This window comes from Bos grunniens, chromosome 12, assembly GCF_055505025.1.
Source record: "Bos grunniens cultivar Pamir isolate PY7600 chromosome 12, Bosgru_T2T1.0, whole genome shotgun sequence".
Lineage (NCBI taxonomy): Eukaryota > Metazoa > Chordata > Mammalia > Artiodactyla > Bovidae > Bos > Bos grunniens.
Genome location: NC_141176.1, coordinates 76,284,963 through 76,309,893, shown reverse-complemented (window position 1 = coordinate 76,309,893; position 24,931 = coordinate 76,284,963). Strand labels below are relative to the sequence as shown.

The window sequence follows — 24,931 nt, the reverse complement described above, 5'->3', positions numbered from 1 at the left end:
CCAGTATCAGATGGTACTCAGATGCTTCCCTGCATTTCTCCCAGGGGACCCCTTTGGGGAGAGGGTGAGAGGGGTCCCAGTGAGAGTTCTGGGCCAGCTCCCTCCACCTGAGCTGCCTCAACCAGAGCTCCTCTCATTGATGAGTTTTGCATCCTGACATTTTTGTCCTCTGATGTTTTATTTGCTACTGAGTGAATCAGCTGAGTTTGGTTTCATGGGGTCAGAAAATAGCAAAAAATCTTCACATTATTTTATATGACTTTGGAAGGGAGGGAAACTGTGCAAGGATGTTTCACTTGTGTTTAAAGAAAGTGATTTGATTGGCTGTAGCTTAAGCAGTTGCCTGATTTAGGGAAGCCTAGTTGGCTGCTTGTGGTTGGTCGTTCCTAAGTTTTTTCTCAGATCTGAGTGCATTGATTCTGGCTTAGGTTTTGATTTGTGGGCACAGACTGCCAAGGCTTTAGAGCCACTCCAGCCCCATAGCCTCCTTGTTTAATTACTTTATCAGGTGGAATATTGACTTTTCAGTTGGGAACTTGCTGAGTGTGTGGAGGCAGTTGTGGAGACCATGGAGAGGCCTTTCATGGATTTTCTGTCCAGGTCTGTTTCCTATTATCCCAGCTGGGCACATGATAGTGTGACAGTGACAGTGGTCAGTGAAGATTTAATGAGTGACTCTTACCCATATGCAGATGTGCTTGTGCCCACCTCTAGATTAAGTTTAAGTTTCTTTCCTGGAATTGTCACATGAGGCTTCTCTCAATTCCCATGTTGTCTAAAAAGACTGTGCTGATCCTCCCATCAACCTCTGTACTTCTTGCTTCCCTAAGTGCCCAGGGTAGTCGTGTCAGTGGCCTCCATTTTAACACATGAGCACACCTTACTTTCACATCCCCCAGCACCTGACATAGGGACAGGGTTTGGCAGAGAACACAATGCTCAGTTCAGTACTGAGTTGACTGAACTAGATTTCTCAACAAGAATTTTAGACCCAGGCATCATTTTTTTTTCTTCAAAAATCATAATTTAAGACCAGATAACTTTTTTGATTAGTATTTAGGTTGGTTTAATATTATCAAATATAAATTAATTTCTCTCAATTTTTTTTTTTTAGGGAAAAATGGTGGAAAGAGGAACTTACTTTGAGTTCCTGAAATCTGGGGTAGATATTTTTTCCCTTTTTGAGAAGGGGAATGAGCAGTCTGAACCATCTCCAGTTCCAGGAGCTCCCACTGTGATCTCTAAGTCTTTGGTTGAGTCTTTCCAGTCTCCCAGACCCTCATTGAAAGATGTGGCTCCAGAGGACCAAGATGTGAGTTTCTCACCCTGCAGTGTGCTTGGGTCTGTGTGCTCTTGGTGGCCTCATGGACCTTCAGTCTGCTTGTGACATCTTCATTTGTCCCAAAGTAGATCCTAAGTTCCCAAAGTCTTGTTCCATGGAATTAGTAGAGTTAGAAGAGCATGAGGGGAGCAAGCCTGCTTGGGGTTCCCCTTTGGGTGTAGGATGGAGAATCTTATGGAGAATAGTAGCGGGTGCCTTGCCATGAATTTCGGAGTGCATTTGGCTCACACTGACTGTGAGCCACTTCAGTTTACCTTAGTTACATCCTAGTCATGCTGATGGCCCCTGGCTTCTCTTATGCATCCAGAGTCTTAATGTGAAGACCCCTTTAGACTGAGTCCTGCTGTTGCCATGTTAAATCAGCTACATTTCCTATATGTTGGAATGTTCTGGCACTGCAGGTGACTGATGGTAGTATTTTGCCTCAGTGTCAGATGGTTTGTGATAGGTCAGAGGTAATGTGGGCAAAGGACCTGGCACATGGTAGACACTTTGGTGTTAGTTCCTGTCCTCCTTTCTTACCCTTCATGACCAAGAACCACATCTTATCAACCTTGAACCCCAGTGATCAGGGCAGAGCCAAGCTCCTGTGATGCTACAATGCATTCTAAGTCCTCCAGACAGAAATGAGGAAATGCACTAGATCTCCCTTAAAAACATACATAGATATTCCCTTGATAGCTAAACCCTCAATATCCAAACCCAGGAGCCTGGAATGGGTCTGATAAGTATTCAAATTAGCCGTTCACTTTCTAAACTCAGGAATCACTCTCTGAAACTTAGGAACCAAATAGATTCAGATCATATGCTTACAATGTGCTATCCAAACTCGTATTACTCCAGCTCTCTCTGTGAACTCAGTTTACTGTATTTGGCTAGTATTTTGAGCCCCAAGAATGTTTTATGTTTCTATCATTGAATGACACAAGTCATCTAGAGGGGTACATTAGCTCCATATCATTTTGTGTGTTATCTTAGATCAAACTTCTGCATTTATATGTTAATTGATTTTGTTGTGTGTTAGTTGAGAGTCATGATGTATTTTAAGCAAAACTACCCAACGCTGAATGAATGAACTCATGCGAATGACATTTCCTTATTTCTAACGGATTCCTAGAAGTAGGATGGCTGAGTCCAAGTGTAGACACATACGTGGTTTGGCCAGCTATCCCCCCACCTTTCTCTGTAGGAGGTGGACCATCCTGCACTCCTACCAGTGTATGAGATGTGTGTTTCCCACAGCTTTGCAGTGGAGGACATTGCTGAGCTCTTGAAATTTGGGATTCATTTTTTAAAATTTCATCTCTCACTGCCATTTTTCCATTCTAGACTGAGAATATACAGGTTACACTACCTCTGCAGGACCATTTGGAAGGAAAAGTTGGTTTTAAGACATATGTGAATTACTTCACAGCTGGTGCCGACTGGCCTGTCATCATCTTCCTTATACTAGTCAACATCACAGCTCAGGTACGTAAGGGCATTTATTTTGGTTTGTGCACTCAACTTGATATTTATATACTATTTATACAGTGTTTTATAATTATTTATTTACATATGATGGGGAACACGTATACACCCGTGGTGGATGCATGTTGATGTATGGCAAAAACCAATACAATATTGTAAAGTAAAACATAATAATAATAATAAAAAATTAAAAAATATATATAATTATTTTTAAATATATATATTAAGAAATTTATCTCAAAGACTTTGCTCATGCAGTTGTGGGCCTATCTGGGTGAATGTGAAATCTGAAAGGCAGGCCTGCAGACTGAAACCTTAGACAGGAGCTGACCCTGATGTCTAGAGACATAATTTTTTCCTCCTCTAGGAAGCCTCAGGGTTTGCTCTTCAAGCCTTCATCTGACTGGACGAGGCCACCACAGTGTTGAGGGTGGTCTCCTCTCCTGAAGTTCTGATGATGGATGTGAACCACATCCACAAAATACCTTCACAGCAACATCTAGATGGGTGTTTGGTTGAATCACTGGAGACTGACCTAGCCAAGCTGACACCCAGAACTGACCATCACTGTACCTGTCAAGCTTCTTCTTTGAAAAAAAATCCAAACATATGTACTGTTATTACTGCCTTTTGCAGTCCACTTGGATTTGCATTGATGTACATTATATTTGGGGAGCAAAGTCTTCTAGGGAAAAGGGGATTTCTTTTAAAGATATTAACATGTAAGATGCCCTCCCCTGACCTGTGGTCATCTAGGGTATGGGGTTTGGTGCAGACCTGAGGCAGAAGGACCGTCTCCATGTTCTGGAGCCTTTCCATCCCCCATCCTAGTGAGTGGGGTGTGAGGCTCAGTGATGTCAGTGTGTGAGTGACTGCTGTTTCCTGCTCCAGGTTGCCTACGTCCTGCAGGACTGGTGGCTTGCATTCTGGTGAGTGATTCCTGGTCTGACCCAAAGTGCTGTGAAATCTACACAAAGCCCCCTTTCCCACAGAGTCAGGGGGAGAGATGGGGCAAGTTCAGCCTCCTCTTCTGACCCTCATGTAGTTTCCCTGAAGAAAGATGAAAGTTCCTGTGGGTGGTATGTGATCCCCTCATGGTCTCTCCCCATGTCCCTCCCTTTAGCAGCTTCTTCACAGACAATTCTTTTTCTTTTTCTAAACTTTTAATATTGTATTGGGATATGGCCAATCAACAATGTTATGATAGGTTCATATGAACAGTCAAGGGATGCAGCCATACATATATATGTACCCATTTTCCCCCAAACTTCCCTCCCATACAGGCTGCCGCATAACACTGGGCAGAGTTCCATGTGCTATACAATAAGCCCTTGTTGGTTACCTGTTTAAAACAGCAGTGTGTGCATGAGCATCCAAACATTCTATCTATCCTTCCCCTCGGCAACCATAAGTTCATTTTCTAAGTCTGTCTTCACAGATAATTTTGAAAACTGAAAGTCATGATTCAGATTTTTAAAAGGGAGACACACAGAGGGCCTTGTGAGCTGGGAAACACTTTCCAGCATAAAATACATTTCTTGAATTGAGGTAATTTTTTGTGATATTTGTATAAATTCTATGTACATCTATAGTGTAATATTTTTTATTTCCTCTTCCATAGGGTGAATCTACAAAGTGAGCTGTATTCTAGGGCGTTAGTAAAAGAAGATGAAGATGTAGTGTTTTTTCTGAACTGGTACTTAGGAGTTTATTCAGGTAAAGTTGAGTCATCTGCTCTATAATACCAGAGTGTAAGGTGCTTACAATGAGTCTGTGTGAACGAGAGGGCTTCTAGAGTAATTCAGTAATGTCTTAATAGATTAAGTATATGAATCATGTTTACTCTGTGAATTAATTAGAATAGCTATTTTAAAGATCTACTAGAAGAAAAGAGGTTGAATGGAGACTCTTAAGTTGGTCCATACTGGATTGTGGTAGTTAAACCAGGATTGAATATTGAGAAAATCAGCTACTGGAAATATGTAGCTACTGTGTATTCTAGTAGGTGCTTTAACTAAATCTTATATTGCTGTATGGATGGGTAAGGGGATTAGAAATGGATCCCCATCCCGTTATGCTGATTCAGTCTGAATAAAGCTTGGCTTTTATTGATGTTGGATGAAATCCTCTGGCAGCATGGACCCCAAATAAAAGCATTATTCCCTCCCAGGTATGCAAAGCTCCCATTTCCACACTGCTCATCTCCTGGGCTTCACTAATAACTTGAAAAGCTAAGCAGGGGAAGTCCAGTGTCGGGAATTAGGATTCCTTCTCTTTCTTACCCTGAGATCACAGTGTTATCTCCTCCCCAACTGTGTGATTAATTCAAAATTTGGCTTGCCAGACTAATATTATCATGGCTGTCTCTATTCACAAGAGTATTTAGAATATATATAGCATAGCATTAAATTCAGTTCAGTTGCTCAGTCATGTCTGACTCTTTATGACTCCATGAATCTCAGCACGCCAGGCCTCCCTGTCCATCACCAACTCCCGGAGTTCACTCAGACTCACGTCCATTGAGTTAGTGATGCCATCCAGCCATCTCATCCTCTGTCATCCCCTTCTCCTCCTGCCCCCAATCCCTCCCAGCATCAGAGTCTTTTCCAATGAGTCAACTCTTCTCATGAGGTGGCCAAAGTACTGGAGTTTCAGCTTTAACATCATTCCTTCCAAAGGACACCCAGGGCTGATCTCCTTTAGAATGGACTGGTTGGAGCTCCTTGCAGTCCAAGGGACTCGCAAGAGTCTTCTCCAACACCACAGTTCAAAAGCATCAATTCTTCAGCGCTCAGCTTTCTTCACAGTCCAACTCTCACATCCATACATGACCAAAGGAAAAACCATAGCCTTGATTAGATGGACCTTTGTTGGCAAAGTAATCTCTATGCTTTTGAATATGCTGTCTAGATTGGTCATAACTTTTCTTCCAAGGAATAAGTATCTTTTAATTTCATGGCTGAAGTCACCATCTGCAGTGATTTTGGAGCCCCAAAAAATGCAGTTTGACACTGTTTCCACTGTTTCCCCATCTATTTCCCATGAAGTGATGGGACCAGATGCCATGATCTTCGTTTTCTGAATATTGAGCTTTAAGCCAACTTTTTCACTCTCCTCTTTTACTTTCATCAAGAGGCTTTTGAGTTCCTCTTCACTTTCTGCCATAAGGGTGGTGTCATCTGCATATCTGAGGTTATTGATATTTCTCCTGGCAATCTTGGTTCCAGCTTGTGCTTCTTCCAGCCCAGCATTTCTCGTGATGTACTCTGCATAGAAGTTAAATAAGCAGGGTGACAATATACAGCCTTGACGTACTCCTTTTCCTATTTGGAACCAGTCTGTTGTTCCATGTCCAGTTCTAACTGTTGCTTCCTGACCTGCATATAGGTTGCTCAAGAGGCAGGTCAGGTGGTCTGGTATTCCCATCTCTTTCAGAATTTTCCACAGTTTATTGTGATCCACACAGTCAAAGGCTTTGGCATAGTCAATAAACAGAAATAGATGTTTTTATGGAACTCTCTTGCTTTTTCCATGATCCAGCAGATGTTGGCAATTTGATCTCTGCTTCCTCTGCCTTTTCTACAACCAGCTTGAACATCTGGAGTTCATGGTTCACATATTGCTGAAGCCTGGCTTGGTGAATTTTGAGCATTACTTAAATTAGCTACTTGTATAATTATCTGTCATAAGTTTTATTAGAACTTGTAATTGAACTAGGCAAGCCTAGAATGAAACTGTAGTTTACACTTATTTTTTTTCCCCTGTGTTATTTCTATTTAATGAGAGGAAAACAGTGATTTTTACACTTTTCTTTAGAAATGTAGTTTTTGAAAGCATTAAACTCTTAGAGAATATACTTTATATATATATATATATATATATATATATATATATATATAAGTTTTCTATTCTGTATTTTATATATGTAACCCTCTATACAAATTTGATTTATAGAATAAAATACACAGTATCTTTTTAAACTGCCTGTCATGCTTTAGCATGGTTTGGGATCAGACAGAGATCTTGTGCTGAGTGATGTTTCTTTATTTCAGGGTTAATTGTTTCTACTGTCCTTTTTGGCATCACATGGTCTCTGTTGATATTCTACATCCTTGTTTATTCTTCACAAACTTTGCACAACAAAATTTTGGAGACCATTTTAAGATCTCCAGTATTGTTCTTCAATAGAAATCCAATAGGTAAGTCAGACACCATATTTTTTAGTGAATGTATCTTGTTAACACATTAAGTGCCTGGTTACATTTTCATATTTGAAAATGGAAGATATGCTTTCAAGAAAATCACTGTGTATGTTTATTCATTTTCTACAAAAAGCTTCACTGATAATTTTTTCTGCCAGAGAAAATCTGAATATAGGAGCATATAAGCTTTTATTCCAATTTATACATGTCTATAAAAATACATGACTGTTTACCTTGCAGGATGATTTAGGAGTCCATTTTTTATGTGGCATATGAAACACCTAACGGATGATGTAAATGTGTTGAAATGTTTTTGACTAGTTGTTGAAACATTGGCTGTGTTACATAGTGTTAAGCTAACTAGGAAGGACTTTCTTCCAGAAAAATCTCTACTGAAGATAGGCTGTGTGTTTCTTTCTTTCATTGTCCATCCATTCTGGGACCTCAGAACTCTGACATGTGCCCTTATTTTGAGTTTTACTTAAATGGTAATGTAAGATTAATTAAAATACAAGATCAGTGAAATATAAACATCCTCTTCAATAAAATCAACCCTCTAGTTTTACAATGGACTTTTGGTTACATTTAGGAGGTCTTGTGGTTTATAGCAGGTGGATCCTCAGTGTTGAGTGTCCCTGAAGGTTTCACAGTGATTGCTTCCTCCTCCCTGAGGCCTTCGACCTGTCTTGCTTCTGAAAGTAGTCTCGTGACCTAGGTTCCTATGAAGAGTTAGTTCACCAGCCTACATGCCCACTCTGTTCATTTGGTTAGACTTGTGCTGAGGCACAGAGTGGCTTTGTTTTTGCAGGTGATAATTGAAAGGACCTGTTGAGGCAGGGATGTGACTGGAGAGAGGACAGCAGTAGCCTTGGCCTGGCCATCAACTAGCTGTGTGATCAAGGCCAGAGTAGGTGGATACTACTGGGCAGGCAAATCTCCAGGCAGAATGTTGTCATGGTTATAAGTATGGACCCTGGAGCCAACTTCCTGGGTTCAATCCTAGTGCTAGTTATTAATAGTGGTAGCCAGTTATAGTTATATTAATACTTATATGCTAGTTATTTAATTTTTCTGTGTTTCAATTTTCTTACCTATAAAATGATGATACTGTTCACACACTTAGCAATATCTTGACGTTGTGGGCATTAAGCAGGTTAATACATTCACAGCACTTAGCACAGGGTCAGTGCCTAATGAACCTCAGTGAGGATGATGGCATGGTGTCTGGGAACTTCTCTCCTGTGAAATGGGAATAACCGGTGCCCTTCCTGTTTCACAAGACTGTTGTGAGGATTAAATAAGAGTGTTTAGTGCAGCATCTTGTGCAGATTTATTCAACACATGTTCTTTAGTCCAGGCACTGTGAGGAGCACAGGATGGTAAACTGAAGAGGCCCACAGAATCTCATCTTATAATGAAGCTGGAGTGAGGAAGTGATTGGAAGAGTCTTTGCTATTACAGCTGTGAGGTCACTCTACTTTGCCTGTTAATGTGAAAACTACAGTCATAAATTTGGGAGCATCAAGTGGGGCTGAATTTCTGTTATCACAGTTTCTGAGTGGTTGTGACCACTGTTAACCAGGCTCTTTATGACCTGTAGGCTTCTCCAGATGCTGATTTATTATTCAAGGATTTGGAACCAAGTTTAAATCTTTAAGATCACTAATCCTAGAGCAGCAGGCATAACAGTGTGTGTCTTGTTTCCCCCTCCCGTGTCTATTGTCAGAAATTCATTCCTTCAAGAAAATAGAAGCCCAAATAAGTACTGCAAAGATAGGACCAAAGGTTTAGGGGCATTAGTTATTTACTCTTTTAGCGGTGTATTAAATTGAACTCTTCTCTGTGTTTATTTTCAAAAGTAGAATTTTTAACAAATGATTTATGGTGGTCTTTGTTTCTGGTATGTGATGGCATGAAGAGAAAAACCACATATAGTGGTATTACTTGTTACCAAGTTCAAGCTCGCTCTGCTTGTCTCACAATGCCAGTAAGTCTTACAGACGACATGTTAAGGCAAAGAATAATGACTTTATTTGGAAACCTGGCAGACTGAGAAGATGACAGACTGATATCTCAAAATAACCATCTTAGTGGAGTCTGGATGCCTGGTTCTTTTACAGAACATAGGGGAGAGGAAGCAAGGAAGTGAAGTCAAAAGGCCAGTTATCTTGCACAATAAGAGGGCGTTTTTTCTGCAGCCATTCACAGGTGGTGAGAGTCAGATTGTCTCCCTGTGAGCTGATAAAAGCCACTTTAGTTTAACATTCAGGCAGGAGGGCAGGGTTCCCTGACAAAAACAATGTATAGCAATGGTCAAAGAAACAGATCCAGCATGGAGTCAAAATTGGCTCCTCCCTGCTACATTTCCTTTGGTGTGCACCTCCTCTGTCTGGGACCAGCATCCTGTTCTTTCTTATCCTGAGTCTCCTCAGGGTGCATCACCCTTGCAGGGGTGGCTGCAGAGTCCTGATGGCTGCAGCATCCTTTGTTTAATGATGTAACAGGTGACATTTTTAGTTCACACCAGATATTTACCAGAAATTCTCATATTCTATCCTGTAGCCTTAAGGATATACTATTATTGTGGATTCTGAGAAGGGAAGTAAAATCAATGATAAGTGATTCTTGGTCATTTAGTAATATTTCACTTTTCCTGCCTACATCCCTCTGGTCTTCTTAGAAGCTTATTCATAAGTCTGTGCTTGTCACATCTGGTATACCTCTGAAAATAACGGCTTATTACTCAAGTAGTAAACTTAAAACTTGGAAATGGCCACAAGCCATAATTTCCCAAAATGTGAGCTGCTGTGAGCCATCTGGAGGGAAAAAAAATTGCAGAGAGGTTATAATTATGTTTATTTAAAAATTATCACTTGGCAAAATTAATCTTGATAATTAAAGCAAAATTGGTGTAACAATTAGGATTAACTTAGGTATTTTGCAACTATTTATTTACCAATTTAGCACTTGGAGTAAGTCTTAGATGGGATGGATCTAAAGGGAGGGAATATTCTCAAATCCACCAACCCTTCCTGTTACTGCCACAAGATTCCCCCATTATTGTAGAAATCAGGACTCAATTTCAATTTCCCACCCACTGCCATTTGGTGGTATTTTTGTTTCTCTTTAGGTATCATACTATTTTGTCTTTCTTTTTACCATTGACATTGGCTTATTTCATATGAATTTGTAATATATTTAATTTGTTGTTGTGTTACAACTAAGTCATGTCTGACTCTTTTGTAGTCCCATGGACTGTAGCCTGCCAGGCTCCTCTGTCCATGGGATTTCCCAGGTAAGAATACTGGAGGGGGTTGCCATTTCCAACTCCAGGGGATCTTCCTGACCCAGAAATTGAACCCCTGTCTCTTATGTCTTCTGCACTGGCAGGTGGACTTTTAAAAAAATAATTATTTATTTGTTTTTAGTTGCATGGGTCTTTGTTGCTGCACACTGTGGTCGCTTTTTCTGTTGCAGAGCTCAGGCTCTAGGCACATGGACTTCAGTAGTTGTGGTGCACAGGCTTAGTTGCTCTGTAGCATGTGGAATCTTCCTGCACCAGGGGTCAAACCCATGTCCCCTGCACTGGGGACACTGTATTACCAGAAAAGTAAATACATATACTTCAAAAATATTGTTTTGATTTGTTCATGAATTATTTTTCTTAAAGCTCCTATCTGAGGAAATGAGTAATTTTTGTATCCTATTCTTGCAGGAAGAATTTTAAATCATTTCTTCAAAGACATTGGGTATATGGATGACTTGCTGCCCCTGATATTTCAAGATTTCATCCAGGTAGTGTACCAGTCCTGCCAGAGTTCTCATAGGGAAGAGCAGAGTGCCTGTTTCTCAAGGATTTTTCACAGGGACTGGAGGTGGGCCTTTCACCCTGGTGATGTATCCTGTTATCTTCTGTAAGAGGCTGTGTTTTTTGAGAGACGTGTGGCTGTGACATGAGTAACCCCTGGGGCAGGAGTGGCTACACAATCATGTCAATGTTCCTCTGAAGCAGTGACATGCTGGGTAAATGGTTCTCCCTCTGCCTTCCAGGTGTCTGGTGTGGATTCCCTTTACTGTGAGCACATTTCATAACAGAGAGACAGTCACCTCTCATGGAAAGATAACCTAGATTAACTAACTTATGCACTGTATTGGGCTTCCCAAGTAGCTCAGTGGTAAAGGATTTACCTGCAAATGCAGGAGATGCAAGAGACATGGGTTCAATTCCTGGGTTGGGAAGATGTCCTGGAGAATGGAATGGCAACCCACTTCAGTATTATTGCCCAGAAAATTCCACAGACAGAGGAGCCTGGCAGGCTATAGTCCATGGGGCTGCAAAGAGTTGGACACAATTGAGCACGAGCATGATGTGTTGTAGTCCCACAGGGGACAAATATCTGCTGCACCATTTTATTTGGATAAAGCCAAATAAAAGATTGGTTAAAAATAAGGTGAAAATAATACTTTAACAAGGACAATGTTGTTTAGTTGCTAAATTGTGTCCAACTCTTCTGTGACACCATGGACTGCAGCCCACCAGGCTTCTCCATCCATGGGATTACTCAGGGAAGAATCCTGGAGTGGGTTGCCATTTCCTTGTCCAGGGAATATTCCTGACCCAGAGATCAGACTTGTGTCTCCTGAAGTGTAGGCAGATTCTTACCACTGAGCCACCTGAGAAGTCCAACAAGTTTAATAGAGAGAAGCTTTGAATATATGAAGGCTTTTAAGCCAGTAATTCGATTATGGGATCAAAGTCATCTCAGAAAATGTCTTTTATTTTGTAGACAGTTTTTCTTATCACAGGCTGATTGCTCTGTCCTAAGGTGTCTTATTGCCAAATTCAGACTTAAATTGAAGAAAGTAGGGAAAACCACTAGACCATTCATGTATGACCTAAATCAAATCCCTTATGATTATACAGTAGAAGTGAGAAATAGATTTAAGGGACTAGATCTGATGGACAGAGTGCCTGATGAACTATGGATGGAGGTTCGTGACATTGTACAGGAGACAGGGATAAAACCATCCCCAAGAAAAAGAAATGCAAAAAAGCAAAATGACTGTCAGAGGAGGCCTTACAAATAGCTGTGAAAAGAAGAGAAGCAGAAAGCAAAGGAGAAAAGGAAAGACATACCCATTTGAATGCAGAGTTCCAAAGAATAGCAAGGAGACATAAGATAGCCTTTCTCAGTGATCAGTACAAAGAAATACAGGAAAACAATAGAATGGGAAAGACTAGAGATCACTTCAAGAAAATTAGAGCTCTCAAGGGAATATTTCATGCAAAGATGGGCTCAATAAAGGACAGAAATGTTATGGACCTAACAGAAGCAGAAGACATTAAGAAGAGATGGCAAGAATAAACATAACTATACAAAAAAGATCTTCATGACCCAGATAATTACGATGGTGTGATCATTCACCTAGAGCCAGACATCCTGGAATGTGAAGTCAAGTGGGCCTTAGAAAGCACCACTACGAACAAAACTAGTGGAGGTGATGGAATTCCAGGTGAACTGTTTCAAATCCTAAAAGATGATGCTGTGAAAGTGCTGCACTGAATATGCCAGCAGTGGCCACAGGACTAGAAAAGGTCAGTTTTTATTTTAATCCCTAAGAAAGGCAATTCCAAAGAATGCACAAACTACCACACAAATGCACTCATCTCACATGCTAGTAAAGTAATGCTCAAAATTTTCTAAGCTAGGCTTCAACAGTACGTGAACTGTGAACCTCCTGATGTTCAAGCTGGTTTTAGAAAAGGCAGAGGAACCAGAGATCAAATTGCCAACATCCGATGGATCACTGAAAAGGCAAAAGAGTTCCAGAAAAACATCTATTTCTGCTTTATTGACTATGTCAAAGCCTTTGACTTTGTGGATCACAATAAACCGTGGAAAGTTCTGAAAGAGATGGGAATACCAGACCACCTGACCTGCCTCTTGAGAAATCTGTATGCAGGTCAGGAATCAACAGTTGGAACTGGACATGGAACAACAGACTGGTTGCAAATATAAAAGGTACTACGTCCAGGCTGTATATTGTCACCCTGCTTATTTAACTTATATGCAGAGTACATCATGAAAAATGCTGGGCTGGATGAAGCACAAGCTGGAATCAAGATTGCCAGGAGAAATATCAATAACCTCAGATATGCAGATGGCACCACCCTTATGGCAGAAAGTGAAGAAGAACTAAAGAGCCTGTTGATGAAAGTGAAAGAGGAGAGTGAAAAAGTTGGCTTAAAGCTCAACATTCAGAAAACTAAGATCATGGCATCTGGTCCCATAACTTCATGGGAAATAGATGGGGAAACAGTGGAAATGGTGTCAGACTTTGTTTTTTGGAGCTCCAAAATCACTGCAGATGGCGATTGCAGCCATGAAATTAAAAGATACTTACTCCTTGGAAGGAAAGTTATGACCAACCTAGACATCATATTAAAAAGCAGAGACATTACTTTGCCAACAAAGGTCTGTCTAGTCAAGGCTATGGTTTTTCCAGTAGTCATGTGTAGATGTGAGAGTTGGAGTATAAAGAAAGCTGAGTGCCGAAGAATTGATGCTTTTGAACTGTGGTGTTGGATAAGACTCTTGAGAGTCCCTTGGACTGCAAGGAGATCCAACCAGTCCATCCTAAAGGAAATCAGTCCTGAATGTTCATTGGAGGGACTGGTGTTGATGCTGAAACTCCAATATTTTGGCCACCTGATGCAAAGAGCTGACTCCTGGTCCAGGAGGTAGGAGAAGCTTCTAGGAGGTGACCTTTGATCCCGGATGAGAGGGAAAGGCCACTGTGAATGGTGGGGCAAAAGGTGCTGGTGGAAGCCAAATTCCTGTGTGGGACCCAGTCTTTCTCTCTATCACCAACTGAGGGGAAGGGGCTGGAAGGTCCTTTTTCAGCAATGTTAGCATACCTGTGTTCAAACTCATTTTTGATGATTTTGTTTATCCCTGTTGTATTTGATAAACCTTAGAAGATTCTTGATCATTTTTATTTTTATGAGATGGCTTGATTGCATCACCGACTCGTTGGACGTAAGAGTGAACTCCGAGAATTGGGATGGACACGGAGGCCTGGTGTGCTGCAGTTTATGGGGTTGCAAAGAGTCGGACATGACTGAGTGACTGAACTGAACTGAACTGAAAGTGTTTATTCCATATACTTTCCCTCATCTAATTCCTTCTCATTCCCTTAGATGAAATTTCAGATAATTTATTTAATATTTTGTGATAGTGATGCCAAGTGTGGCTAAGGAAAACCCTGGACTCTGAGTAGTGGTCTACACTGCAGGACAGTCCACCCCCTCAGGTGATTTCACTCAGAGACCACATTCCAACAGAGAGACGATCATGAGTTTGTGCACCATCCTGTACACTGACTCTTACAGCTACCAGCCTGTTCAGTCACATTATATAAGCGGTTGGGCAAATTGGATCTGTCCACCATTTCAAAGGATGAAGGAGAGCAGCATAAAAAAGTCAATTTATGTGGTGTGATGCACCTGATAATTATTCATGATGTCAACAGCTGTAAAGTGTGGCAGTGCAGAGCCCCACAGTCTCCCTTTCCAAGCCTCCATCTGAGCTCTCCCTTTTACCATCTCTGCCCCACAAAGCCACACTCTCCTTTCTGTAAAATGGAAAAAATAACATCCACTTCCTAAGTTTGTTGGAAAGATAAAAATGAAATTCATTTTAATATTATTTTTTGCATAACATCTAAATGCATGTTTAGCACTAAGTACCTATTTTTAAAATACCACATGTGTGTTTTAGGAAACAGGAATAGTCTGATGACAGTGGTATTTGTTGTAGTTCAGTTGCTAAGTCATGTTCAACTCTTTGTGATCCCATGAACTGCAGCACACCAGGTCTTCCTGTCCCTCACTATCTCTTGGAGTTTGCCCAAGTTCAATGTCATTGAATCAGTGATGTTATCCAACCATCTCATTCTCTGCTACCCTCTTCTCCTTTTGCCTTTGGCAAAGTGGCATTATGTTGCATTAAAGTTATTATCAGAGACAGTTTCAAGGCCCATAAATATCATCTCATGAATTTGTATCACAGAGATTCCAGGTTTGTAATCCTTGAAGATTTTGATGACTACTTTCTTATATAGACTCACAAAATAAAAATAAGTTGTTTTCAAGATAGACCATTGAGCATTAACTATTTCAGAGTAATGTAATTTTCAAACAATTTGCCGAAGTCCCAAATGACACTGAGTAAGAAGTCTAAATTATCTACAATTCTTGTCATTGAAATCGTCATCTCCAAGGAGTCTTCCTACTGCTAAAACAAGTGAAAATGAAGGTGAGATGTGGAAGTTAGGTTTAGGCATTGTAATTTTCCCAAAAAAAAGGTTTAGGACTGCTCTGAGCATGTGAACTTGCACACAGCTGATCTCAGCAAAATACTATAATTTATTGAGGAAAACTAAGTTGCAAAATGCTTATTCCCCACACATCCCTCATTCAGGGGAAAAAAAAAAACCAGCAGCTTGGCAGAGCTGAACTAGTCTTCACGTCCTTTCATGGACACAAAGCGCTAATCCTGAGGGCACTTGGGTGACCAATGGCGACCATGGTGGGACCACCAGGAACCGTGTCATTCCCTCCTCAGCACACACAGAATGCACTGACTGCAGTTTTATAAAATGAAGATGCCCAAGAAAAAGAAAATGTGAAGGAGGTGTCCTCAGTCATTTCTTTCCAGAGAGGGGAGTTCAAAACAACAGGCCACTGCATCTGGATATTGAGAATGAAGCCTGAGACTCAGTGTAATAGGTTATTATGGGTCACTTGCTTTTGCAGCCTTTACTTGTCTCAGCACCACTGACCCTTGCATTTCATTGTGTGCAGATGTCAGGGAAAGTGTGTACAGAGTATTCCAGCCTCTCCCACTGAACAATGACTTTGTCATTTTGAGATCTCTGTGGGTGTTGATCCCTTTCCCAACCCCTCCCTCAAATTCCCCTTGGGGATGTTTATTTTTAATATATATTTAATGCTAGTCCTTTGTGGATATTTTCTTCCTGTCAGTGGCTTGCCATTTATATCCTTAGTGGAGATCAAGGTTTAATTTTGATGAAGTCTAATGTTTACCTTTTTTTTTTTCTTTCGTAGTTGATGTTTTTGTATCCTAAGAAATCTTTGCATATCCTTAGGATTGTGAAGATACTTTTCTGTGTTCTAACTTTTTAGATATTTATGCATCTTGCACTAATCTTTATATGTGAAAGAGTAATTAGTCGTTGAGTTTTATTTTTTCCAATTATTCTGGACATGTTTGCTAAAGACTTTTATGCATTGGATTAAGGAAATCTGCATCTGTATAATTTATTTTGTTCCTCAGTAGTTGCTGGTTATGCCAATATTTTGATCCTTATACCAATACTGCATTCTTAGTTACTGTACATTTTAACAAGAGATGAAACCCATAGTTTAAATTGTCTAACTTTGTGCTTCTTTGTCAAGTTTGCTTTGATCATTCTGGATTCTTTACTTTTATATGTCAGTTTTAGAAATCTTTCAATTTGTTTTTAAATAAAAGCCTGAAAATTTTATTAATGTTTCCTTTATAGAATAGAATATTCTGTAGAATATTCACGAAGTCTGAGTCTTAACAATGTTGGATCTGCAATTACTAATATTTGTTTCTCTCTGCTTATTTAGATCTTCTTTAATTTTAGAAATATTTTGTAATTTTTAGTATAGACATATTACACTTCTCTGGTTAAATTTATTCATGCATATTTGTTTTTCATAGTATTATTGGATTTTTAAAAATTATTTATTAATTTATTTTGGATGCACTGGGCCTTCTTTGCTATGCATGGGCTTTCTCTAGTTGTGGTGAGTGGGGGTGACTAGTTGCTGTGGGTGAGCTTCTCATTTAGCTTTTCCTATTGCAGAGTATGGGCTCTAGGGCTCATGGGTTTCAGTAACTGTGGCACATGGGCTCGGTAGGTGCAGCTGTCTGGTTCTAGAGCCTGGGCTCAGTGACTGTGGCACATGGGCTTAGCTGCTCTGCACATGTGGATTTTTCCCAAACCAGGGATCGATCCCATGTTCCCTGCATTGGCAGGTGGATTCTTAACCAATTGGACCACTAGGGAAGTCTTGTTTCTGATACCATTATTCACTTGCTTGTTGCTAGTCTATAGAAATATAGTTGATTTATTTGTGAATTAACTTTGCATTGCCTGGAGTCAATAGTGGTATGTTTTTTATTTTTTTTAATTCTATAGGATTTTGTCCATATGCAATCATGTCAGCTGTAAATAATGGCAGTTTTGTATCTTCATTTCCAATATCTGTGACCTTTATTTCCTTTTCTTGACTTGTTGTGGCTAGAGTTTCCAGTTAGCATTAAAAAGAATAGGTTAAATAAGATAATCTTGTATTCTTAGGGCAAAATCTTTCAGTAATTTTTCATTACAAATAATATTAATTGCAATCTTTTAGGTAGGTATCTGTTATCAGATTGAAAATGTTTCTTTTAATTTCTCAATTGTCAAGAATTTTACTTTTTTTAAAAAATGAAGAATAGGTATTGAATTTTAACAAATATTTCTTCTACATCTCTTCAGCTGGTCATACAATTATTTATCTTTACTCTTTTAATGTGAATTATAGTGATTGGTATTTGAAAGTTAAACTTAACATTCCTGGAAAAGAGTTTACTTAGTCATAATGTAGCATCTTTTTCTGTATTGCTGTATGTAGTTTGTCAAGAATTTCTGGACCTGTTGTTCATGAAGGATATTGGTCTATAATTTGCTTTACTTAAAATATTTTCTCAGCTTTTGTTATCAAAAGTGTCAGTCAGTTCAGTCACTCAGTCATGTCCGGCTCTTTATGACCCCATGTACTGCAGCATGCCAGACTTCCCTGCCCATCACCAACTCCCAGAGCTTACTCACACCCATGTCAATCGAGTCAGTGATGCTATCCAACCATCTCATCCTCTGTCATCCCCTTCTCCTCCTGCCTTCAATCTTTCCCAGTATCAGAGTCTTCTCTAATGAGTTAGCGCTTTGCATCAGGTGGCCAAAGTATTGGAGTTTCAGCTTCAACATCAGTCCTTCCAATGAATATTCAGGACTGATTTCCTTTAGGATGGACTGGTTGGATCTCCTTGCAGTCCAAGGGACTCTCAAGAGTCTTCTCGAACACCACAGTTCAAAAGCATCAATTCTTATGTATCTTCATGAAAATACATGGGAAATATTTCCATTTTTAATGGTAAGTTTAATGTCAGCTTGACCAGACTACATTCCTCAGTTATTCAGTCAAAAGGTGATCTGTGTATTGCTCTGTAGGTATTTTGTAGATGTGATTGAAGTCCATAATTAGTTGATTTTAAGTAGGGACAAAGCCTCCCTGAAATAAAAAGAAATTCTACTTGTAGAGAACAGTATCAGCCCTGCCCAAGGGTTCCAGCCTGTCCTTTGTAGCAGGCGACCCTGCGTATTTTGGACTTGCCCAGTCAAGTTAGATTGTGGAATATTACCTTTTTATATTGCTAGGTTCAGTTCATTGGTATGTCGTTTAATATTCCAAGACAGTTTGGTTTGCAATTTTTCTTTCTTTTAATGTCTTTATCTGGTTTTTATATCATGATAATGCTGGACCCTGGAAAAGTACCGGGAAAAGTTTGGTAAAACTTTTCTGCGCAGTGTTTTTGTGAAGCCCTCTGGACTTACAGTCTTTTCTTTGAGAAATTTAAAAATTATGTATTCAGGGAATTCCATGGTAGTCCAGTGGTCACGACTTGGTGCTTTCACTGCTGCGGGCCTGAGTTCGATTGCTGGTAGGAAAACTAAGATCCCACAAGCTGCATGGAATGGCCAAAACAATAAAATAACGTAAAATTTAAAAAAAGAATTCAAATTCTTAATCAATATGCATTTATTATGATTTTCTATATTGTTATGTTTTATATGTCATTTTTAAAGACATTTGTCCTTTACATTAAAATTTAAAAGTTTATCTGCACAGTGTTTATTATAGTCTCTTTGTAATGCTTATGGTATCTTTTGTATTAAAATGAAAGCTGAAGTGTTAGTTCCTCAGTCATGTCCGACTCTTTGTAACCCCATGGACTGTAACCTGTCAGGCTCCTCTGTCCATGGGATTCTCCAGGCAAGAATACTGCTATAGGTTGCTATTCCTTTTCCAGGAGATCTTCCCAACCCAGGGATCAAATGTGGATCTCCCCTATTGCAAGCAGATTCTTTACCATCTGAGCCACCAGGGAAGCCCAATCTTTGGTGTTATCCTCTTTTAATTCGTGTGAATTGTAAATTTTCTCTCTCTCTCTCTTTTTTTTTTTTTTTTCCTTTTGCATTTTGTGGTGATTTCAAAGAACCACGCTTTGTGTTTGTTGATTTTTCTGCTTAGAAGTTAGTTTTCTTTTTCATTCAGGTCTTTTGTCATTTAGTTGCTTAGTTGTGTCTGATTTTTTGTGACCTCATGGACTGCAGCACGCAAGGCTTGCCTGTCCTTCACTATCTCCCAGAGTTTGTTCAAACTCGTGTCCATTGAGTTGATGATGCCATCCAACCATCTCATCCTCAGTCGCTCCCTTCTCTTCCTGCCCTCAGTCTTTCCCAGCATCAGTGTCTTTTCCAGTGAGTCAGCGCTTCACATCAGGTGGCCAAAGTATTGGAGCTTCAGCATCCAGTCTTTCCAGTGAATAATCACCATTGATTTCCTTTGAGATTGACTGGTTTGATCTCTTTGCTGTACCAGGGACTCTCAAGAGTCTATTTTTTTTTTTTCTATTTTCATTCTTCTACATACTTTAATATGCTGTTTTTTTCTTTTATTTATAAGATGGATTTCAAAACCCTTGATTTTAGCTTTTTTTAAAGACTTTTTTCTTTTTTAAAAGTTATTTTAATTTTATTGGAATATGGTTGATTTACAATGTTGTATTTGTTTCAGATGTACAGCAAAGTGATTTAGTTATACATGTACCTATATTCATTCTTTTTTAGGTTCTTTTCTCATATAGGTTATCACAGAATGTTAAATAGATTTCCCTGTGATATACTTTTATAGTGCTCTTCTTTTTAAGGTGTACCATGATAAATTATAAAATAAGAGGACTCCAGTCTTAAACTTTGTAATATCGTTGAACTCTGAAAAAAGTGGAAAGGAAACTATTGATCAGTGAGATACACTAAAATGAGGGAAGAGATACACCATGTTTCCCTAAAGCTTCCTATCGTGCTGGTTAGCAAACTGTGAACCAAACCCCACTATTCACTCTTCAGTGGAGTTAGCTATGACTCTAAGTTGGGAGTGAATTGAAGGATATCCAGGTCCCAGAGCTTATGTGGTTGTGAAAAGACCCAAGGCAGTCAAATAAGGGATGAAGAATGTGATTAATATATCCCAAGCAAAGGCCACGTTTAGAAAGGCTTAGTCTTAGGGTTTGTATGTGGGTGTGTACGCTTGTTAGTCACTCAGTTGTGTCCGATTCTTTGCAGTCTCATGGACTAAACTGCCAGCCTCCTCTGTCCATGGAATTCTCCAGGCAAGAATAATGGAGTGGTGTGCCATTCTTTTTTCTAGGGGATCTTCCCAGCCCAGGGATTTTCTGTGAATTTTTCTGAATTATGAAAAATTACCATTTTCTCTCAAGTGAAAGATTTCATCTAAGAATTTTTTATTTGATTATGTGGATTCATAGACTTTGGATAGAATTTCCCAAATGGTGTAGTCCAAATGGGAAATATATAAAAATATTGATTCTCCTTATCTGGGGAATATCAGGACTTGGGTCACTTGCTTCTGGGTCAATATACTTCTTTCTATATACCCATCACTGTCTCTGTTCCATAGTCTGACAGAGGTGCAGAAGCACGGGCCGTGGTGATGTGGTCCATCAGATAGGCCTGGAATCCAACCAGGTGGGAGTAACTGTGTGTGTAGCTTGAATTGGGCTTTTTGGCATTTCTGAGAATGTAGGAGAAAGAAATGAGCTTGGCTACAAGGAAGGGATTTATTGTATGTTTATTGTACACTAGGATCTTTTGTTTCCTTCTTCAGATGTTAACTTCTTGCTTAGATACTATTTTCATCTTCTACAAACTTCTATAAAGGGTTTAAGATGGCTGGCAATAAAAGATTCACAAGTGTACATAAATATAAAAGTAAAAGTTCTCAGTGATGTCCAACTCTTTGGGACCCCATGGACTGTAGCCTGCCAGGCTCCTCGGTCCATGGGATTTTCCAGGCAGGAATACTGGAGTGGGTTGCCCATCCCTTCTCCAGGGGATCTTCCAAACCCAGGGATCAAACCTGGGTCTTCTGCATTACAGGCAGATTCTTTACCATCTGAGCCACTTGGGAAGCCAATATGTTGTGTGTGTGTGTGTGTATGTATAATAAAGCTGTTAGAGGTACCCTGTTTGAATTGCTTTAGAATTTAGGGCCATGAAATCTGAACCTAACTCCAGAGTTTCTGAGAGCATTAGTAATGGGTCTTCAGTGGGTACCTAAGGAAAAAGCATTGGCACAGCTTCCATGGAGCCCTTCATTTTGATCTCACCTCTGCTTCCCAGGCTATGTGCCAGGCTGGGTTAGTCATAAAAGGCCCTCACCTGGAGTGGTTTAGTCACTCAGTCTTGTCTGACTCTTTTTGACCTAATGGACTCTAGCATGTCAGGTTCCTCTGTCCATGGGATGTTCCAGGCAAGAATACTGGAGTCAGTTGCCATTTCCTTCTCCAGGGGAACTTCCTGACCCAGGGACCAAACCTGGGTCTCCTGCATAGCAGTCAGATTCTTTAATGACTGATCCACTAGGGAAGCCACCTGGGGAGAGCCAGCTTATTGAAACGGATGAATGTTGTTCATCAAATGATGCAAGTCGGCTAAAAACCAGTAATTTGGTTTTTTTTCTTTTAATAATTAACACTTTAGGTGTAGTTTTTTGTTTTTGACAAAAAACAATGGCAAGCCAAGTGACCTAAAGGCTAGACATAGAAGGAGCTGGAAGGACCCCTCCCTATGAACATGAAGGTTGTAGCCTGGTAGGATGCACAGTCAAGCCAGTGGCTGAAAGAAATTGTTCTCTGTAGGTCTAATAGGAGGGCGGTCAGACAGCCCTACTTTTCTCCACTTACGATTAGCATTTATTCCTTCAGAACTCCATGCTCTTCACTCTGAGTTTTCTTTTGATACCACAGCAGAGGTGGGGAGAAACAGGAAAAGCACGTGGGTCTCCATTCAGATCATGCAGTTTGGTTCCCAAGGGCTCCTGGCCACAGAGTCACAGTTCTGGTTGTTTGTTCCTCCTGCCTGCAGCTGTGGCTCTGGGATTCTCTGAGTACAAACCGTTTCTCTCTTTCTCCAGGATAAGCAATACCTTCTTGGGAAACTTTAGGACAGCCACTTACCCTCCCAACTTCATCATTTCTTATCTTAAAGAATAGCCAGTGTTAACTCAGACAAGCATCTCAGCCTTCTCATCCCAGCTCCTTTTTTGTCAAAATTTCCATCAACTGTGATTACTGCCTGCAAGTCATTCATGCCATTCTTTATATTTGTTAAACAAGCCTATAAAATCAGTCATGAGTCTTAGAATTGTCTAAAAATATTCAGGTATTCTTCCCTGTGTTTCCCCATCCCCCTGTGCAGATCACCATGGATTTGTATCCACCTGAGATCATAAACTTCAGAGGCCTTGGCCAAGACTGGATGAATCTGCTAGTCCCTAGTACCTCACCCGACTTTCATAGCAGGCAGGCACTAAGTGTTGATTGCATTCTTATTGCCTGATACTGTCCTCCAGAGTATCATCATACTTTTCCTGATAAAGATGGATGCTTAAATCAGCATCAACCAATGATTTCATTTTCTGTTCTACCTGCTGTCTTTCTTAGACCTAGATCATTTCCTAAGAGAAAATCATCTCAGGGGATAATGTGATGATTAAGAGAATGTTCATGGAACTCAGCACAGGGCCTTACACACAGTACACACACTGTAAATGGAATCTGGTGGTGTTATAATAGTTAACCTTTGGAATGGGCATTTTAAATACTTAGTATAATGATAGAAAGATGGCTGTATGTTGGGGGCAAGCTTAAATATGACATAATGGCTCATGACATGGGGTTCCCAGCTCCGTGACTTAGGCTTTGCAGTTTCCAGTAAGTTGCTTTTCCTCTCCCTGTGCCTCACTGTCTCCATTTGTAAAATTAGATAATACTGTTACTAGATATGTTACGCTGAATTTGTAATTGCTGCTGCTGCTGCTGCTAAGTCGCTTCAGTCGTGTCTGACTCTGTGCAACCCCATAGACGGCAGCCCACCAGGCTCCCCCGTCCCTGGGATTCTCCAGGCAAGAACACTGGAGTGGGTTGCCATTCCCTTCTCCAATGCATGAAAGTGAAAAGTGAAAGTGATTAACTCCTTCTTTTTCCCTACATGGATAGCTGAAGCATCTGGATCCCTCATCTGTAATGCTTGCTCACTCCTCTCTCTAGTAACACCTGCTGACTCCTGATAGTTTGAGATGCAGCTCCTACTCTCTGAGCCTCAAATAGTCTCATCTGTTAAAAATAATAATTCCTGCCTCAAAGGGCTACTGAGTGTATCACAAGAGCTGATACCTAGAAAGTTCTTATCAGAGTGTTTGGTGCATGCAATAAACATCATGAGGACCACCTATACTTCTATTTCTTTGGAAGGGAAAGCATTCCCTGCTGTTTCAACAAGTTTCAAGGAAAGGAGTTTAATCCTAACAAATCAATAAAATTTATCTTTGAAAAGTATCCTTGACATGAAGGCCTCTGTATTTTCGCTATTTCAGACATTTCTACTTGTGATTGGTGTGGTGGGCGTGATGGTGGCTGCAATTCCTTGGACTGCTATACCTGTGATTCCCCTTGGCATCATTTTCTTTTTTCTTCGGCGATATTTCTTAGAGACATCACGAGATGTGAAACGCCTGGAATGTACAAGTGAGTACCAGGGCTCTCAGGTTGGGATGGCAGTGCAGTCTATCTTCCATTTATGCCTCAATTAACCAGACCCCTGAAACTCTGCAGACTGTTCTATGGGATTTCTCACTGTTAACATTAGGTGATTGAAAGTTATGGCCCCTGAGAGTAGGTTTGGCCCTTAAGGCAAATGGAGCTGGCGGCGGGTCAGCTGCCCTTTGCATTTTATCCCAAGGAGGATGGATGTGAGCACCATGAAGACAAGAACCATTTCTGTCTTGTTCATGACCTATGTCCTAACACAGAGTATCCACTCTGTTAATACTATTCTTGAAAGTATTTCATCATTTTGGAACTAATGTAGAAGGAAAATAGAGAATTGTTCTTCAAAAGAAAGCTGAGCACTGAAGAATTGATGCTTTTGAACCATGGCGTTGGAGAGAAGACTCTTGAGAGTCCCTTGGACTGCAAAGAAATCTAACCAGGCCATCCTAAAGGAGATCAGTCCTGAGTGTTCATTGGAAGGACTGATGTTGAAGCTGAAACTCCAATACTTTGGCCACCTGATATGAATAGCTGACTCATTTGAAAAGACCCTGATGCTGGGAAAGATTGAAGGCGGGGGGAGAAAAGGACAATAGTGGATGAGATGGTTGGATGGCATCACTGACTCAATGGACATGAGTTTGGGTAAACTCTGGGAACTGGTGATGGGCAGGGAGGCCTGGCGTGCTGCGGTTCATGGAGTCACAAAGAGTTGGACACGACTGAGTGAATGAACTGAACTGAACTGAAAGTTACCAGAAATGACAAGGAAAGGAAAAGATTAGGGAAAGGAAAGGAGACCTCAGGAAATATATGTCAAAAGTGATATATTTGAAAAAAATATTCTTTCACATGTTCTAGTAAGTTGCAGTTGTTAAAAGTATTGGAAAGATGTGTGTTAGTCGCTT

The 24,931-nt window shown here is 40.2% G+C and overlaps 1 protein-coding gene across 1 annotated transcript in view; it reads left to right on the top strand.

The window, feature by feature from the left end:
• Positions 1-24,931, top strand: part of LOC147361929 (ATP-binding cassette sub-family C member 4-like) — a 102,535-nt gene that overhangs the window by 4,304 nt on the left and 73,300 nt on the right. Inside the window, exons 4-9 of the mRNA XM_086328426.1 lie at positions 1,115-1,312; positions 2,672-2,812; positions 3,704-3,741; positions 4,434-4,528; positions 10,730-10,809; positions 23,849-23,999. Coding sequence (XP_086184552.1) covers positions 1,115-1,312; positions 2,672-2,812; positions 3,704-3,741; positions 4,434-4,528; positions 10,730-10,809; positions 23,849-23,999 — 703 coding nt within the window. The remainder of the gene's footprint in view (positions 1-1,114; positions 1,313-2,671; positions 2,813-3,703; positions 3,742-4,433; positions 4,529-10,729; positions 10,810-23,848; positions 24,000-24,931) is intronic.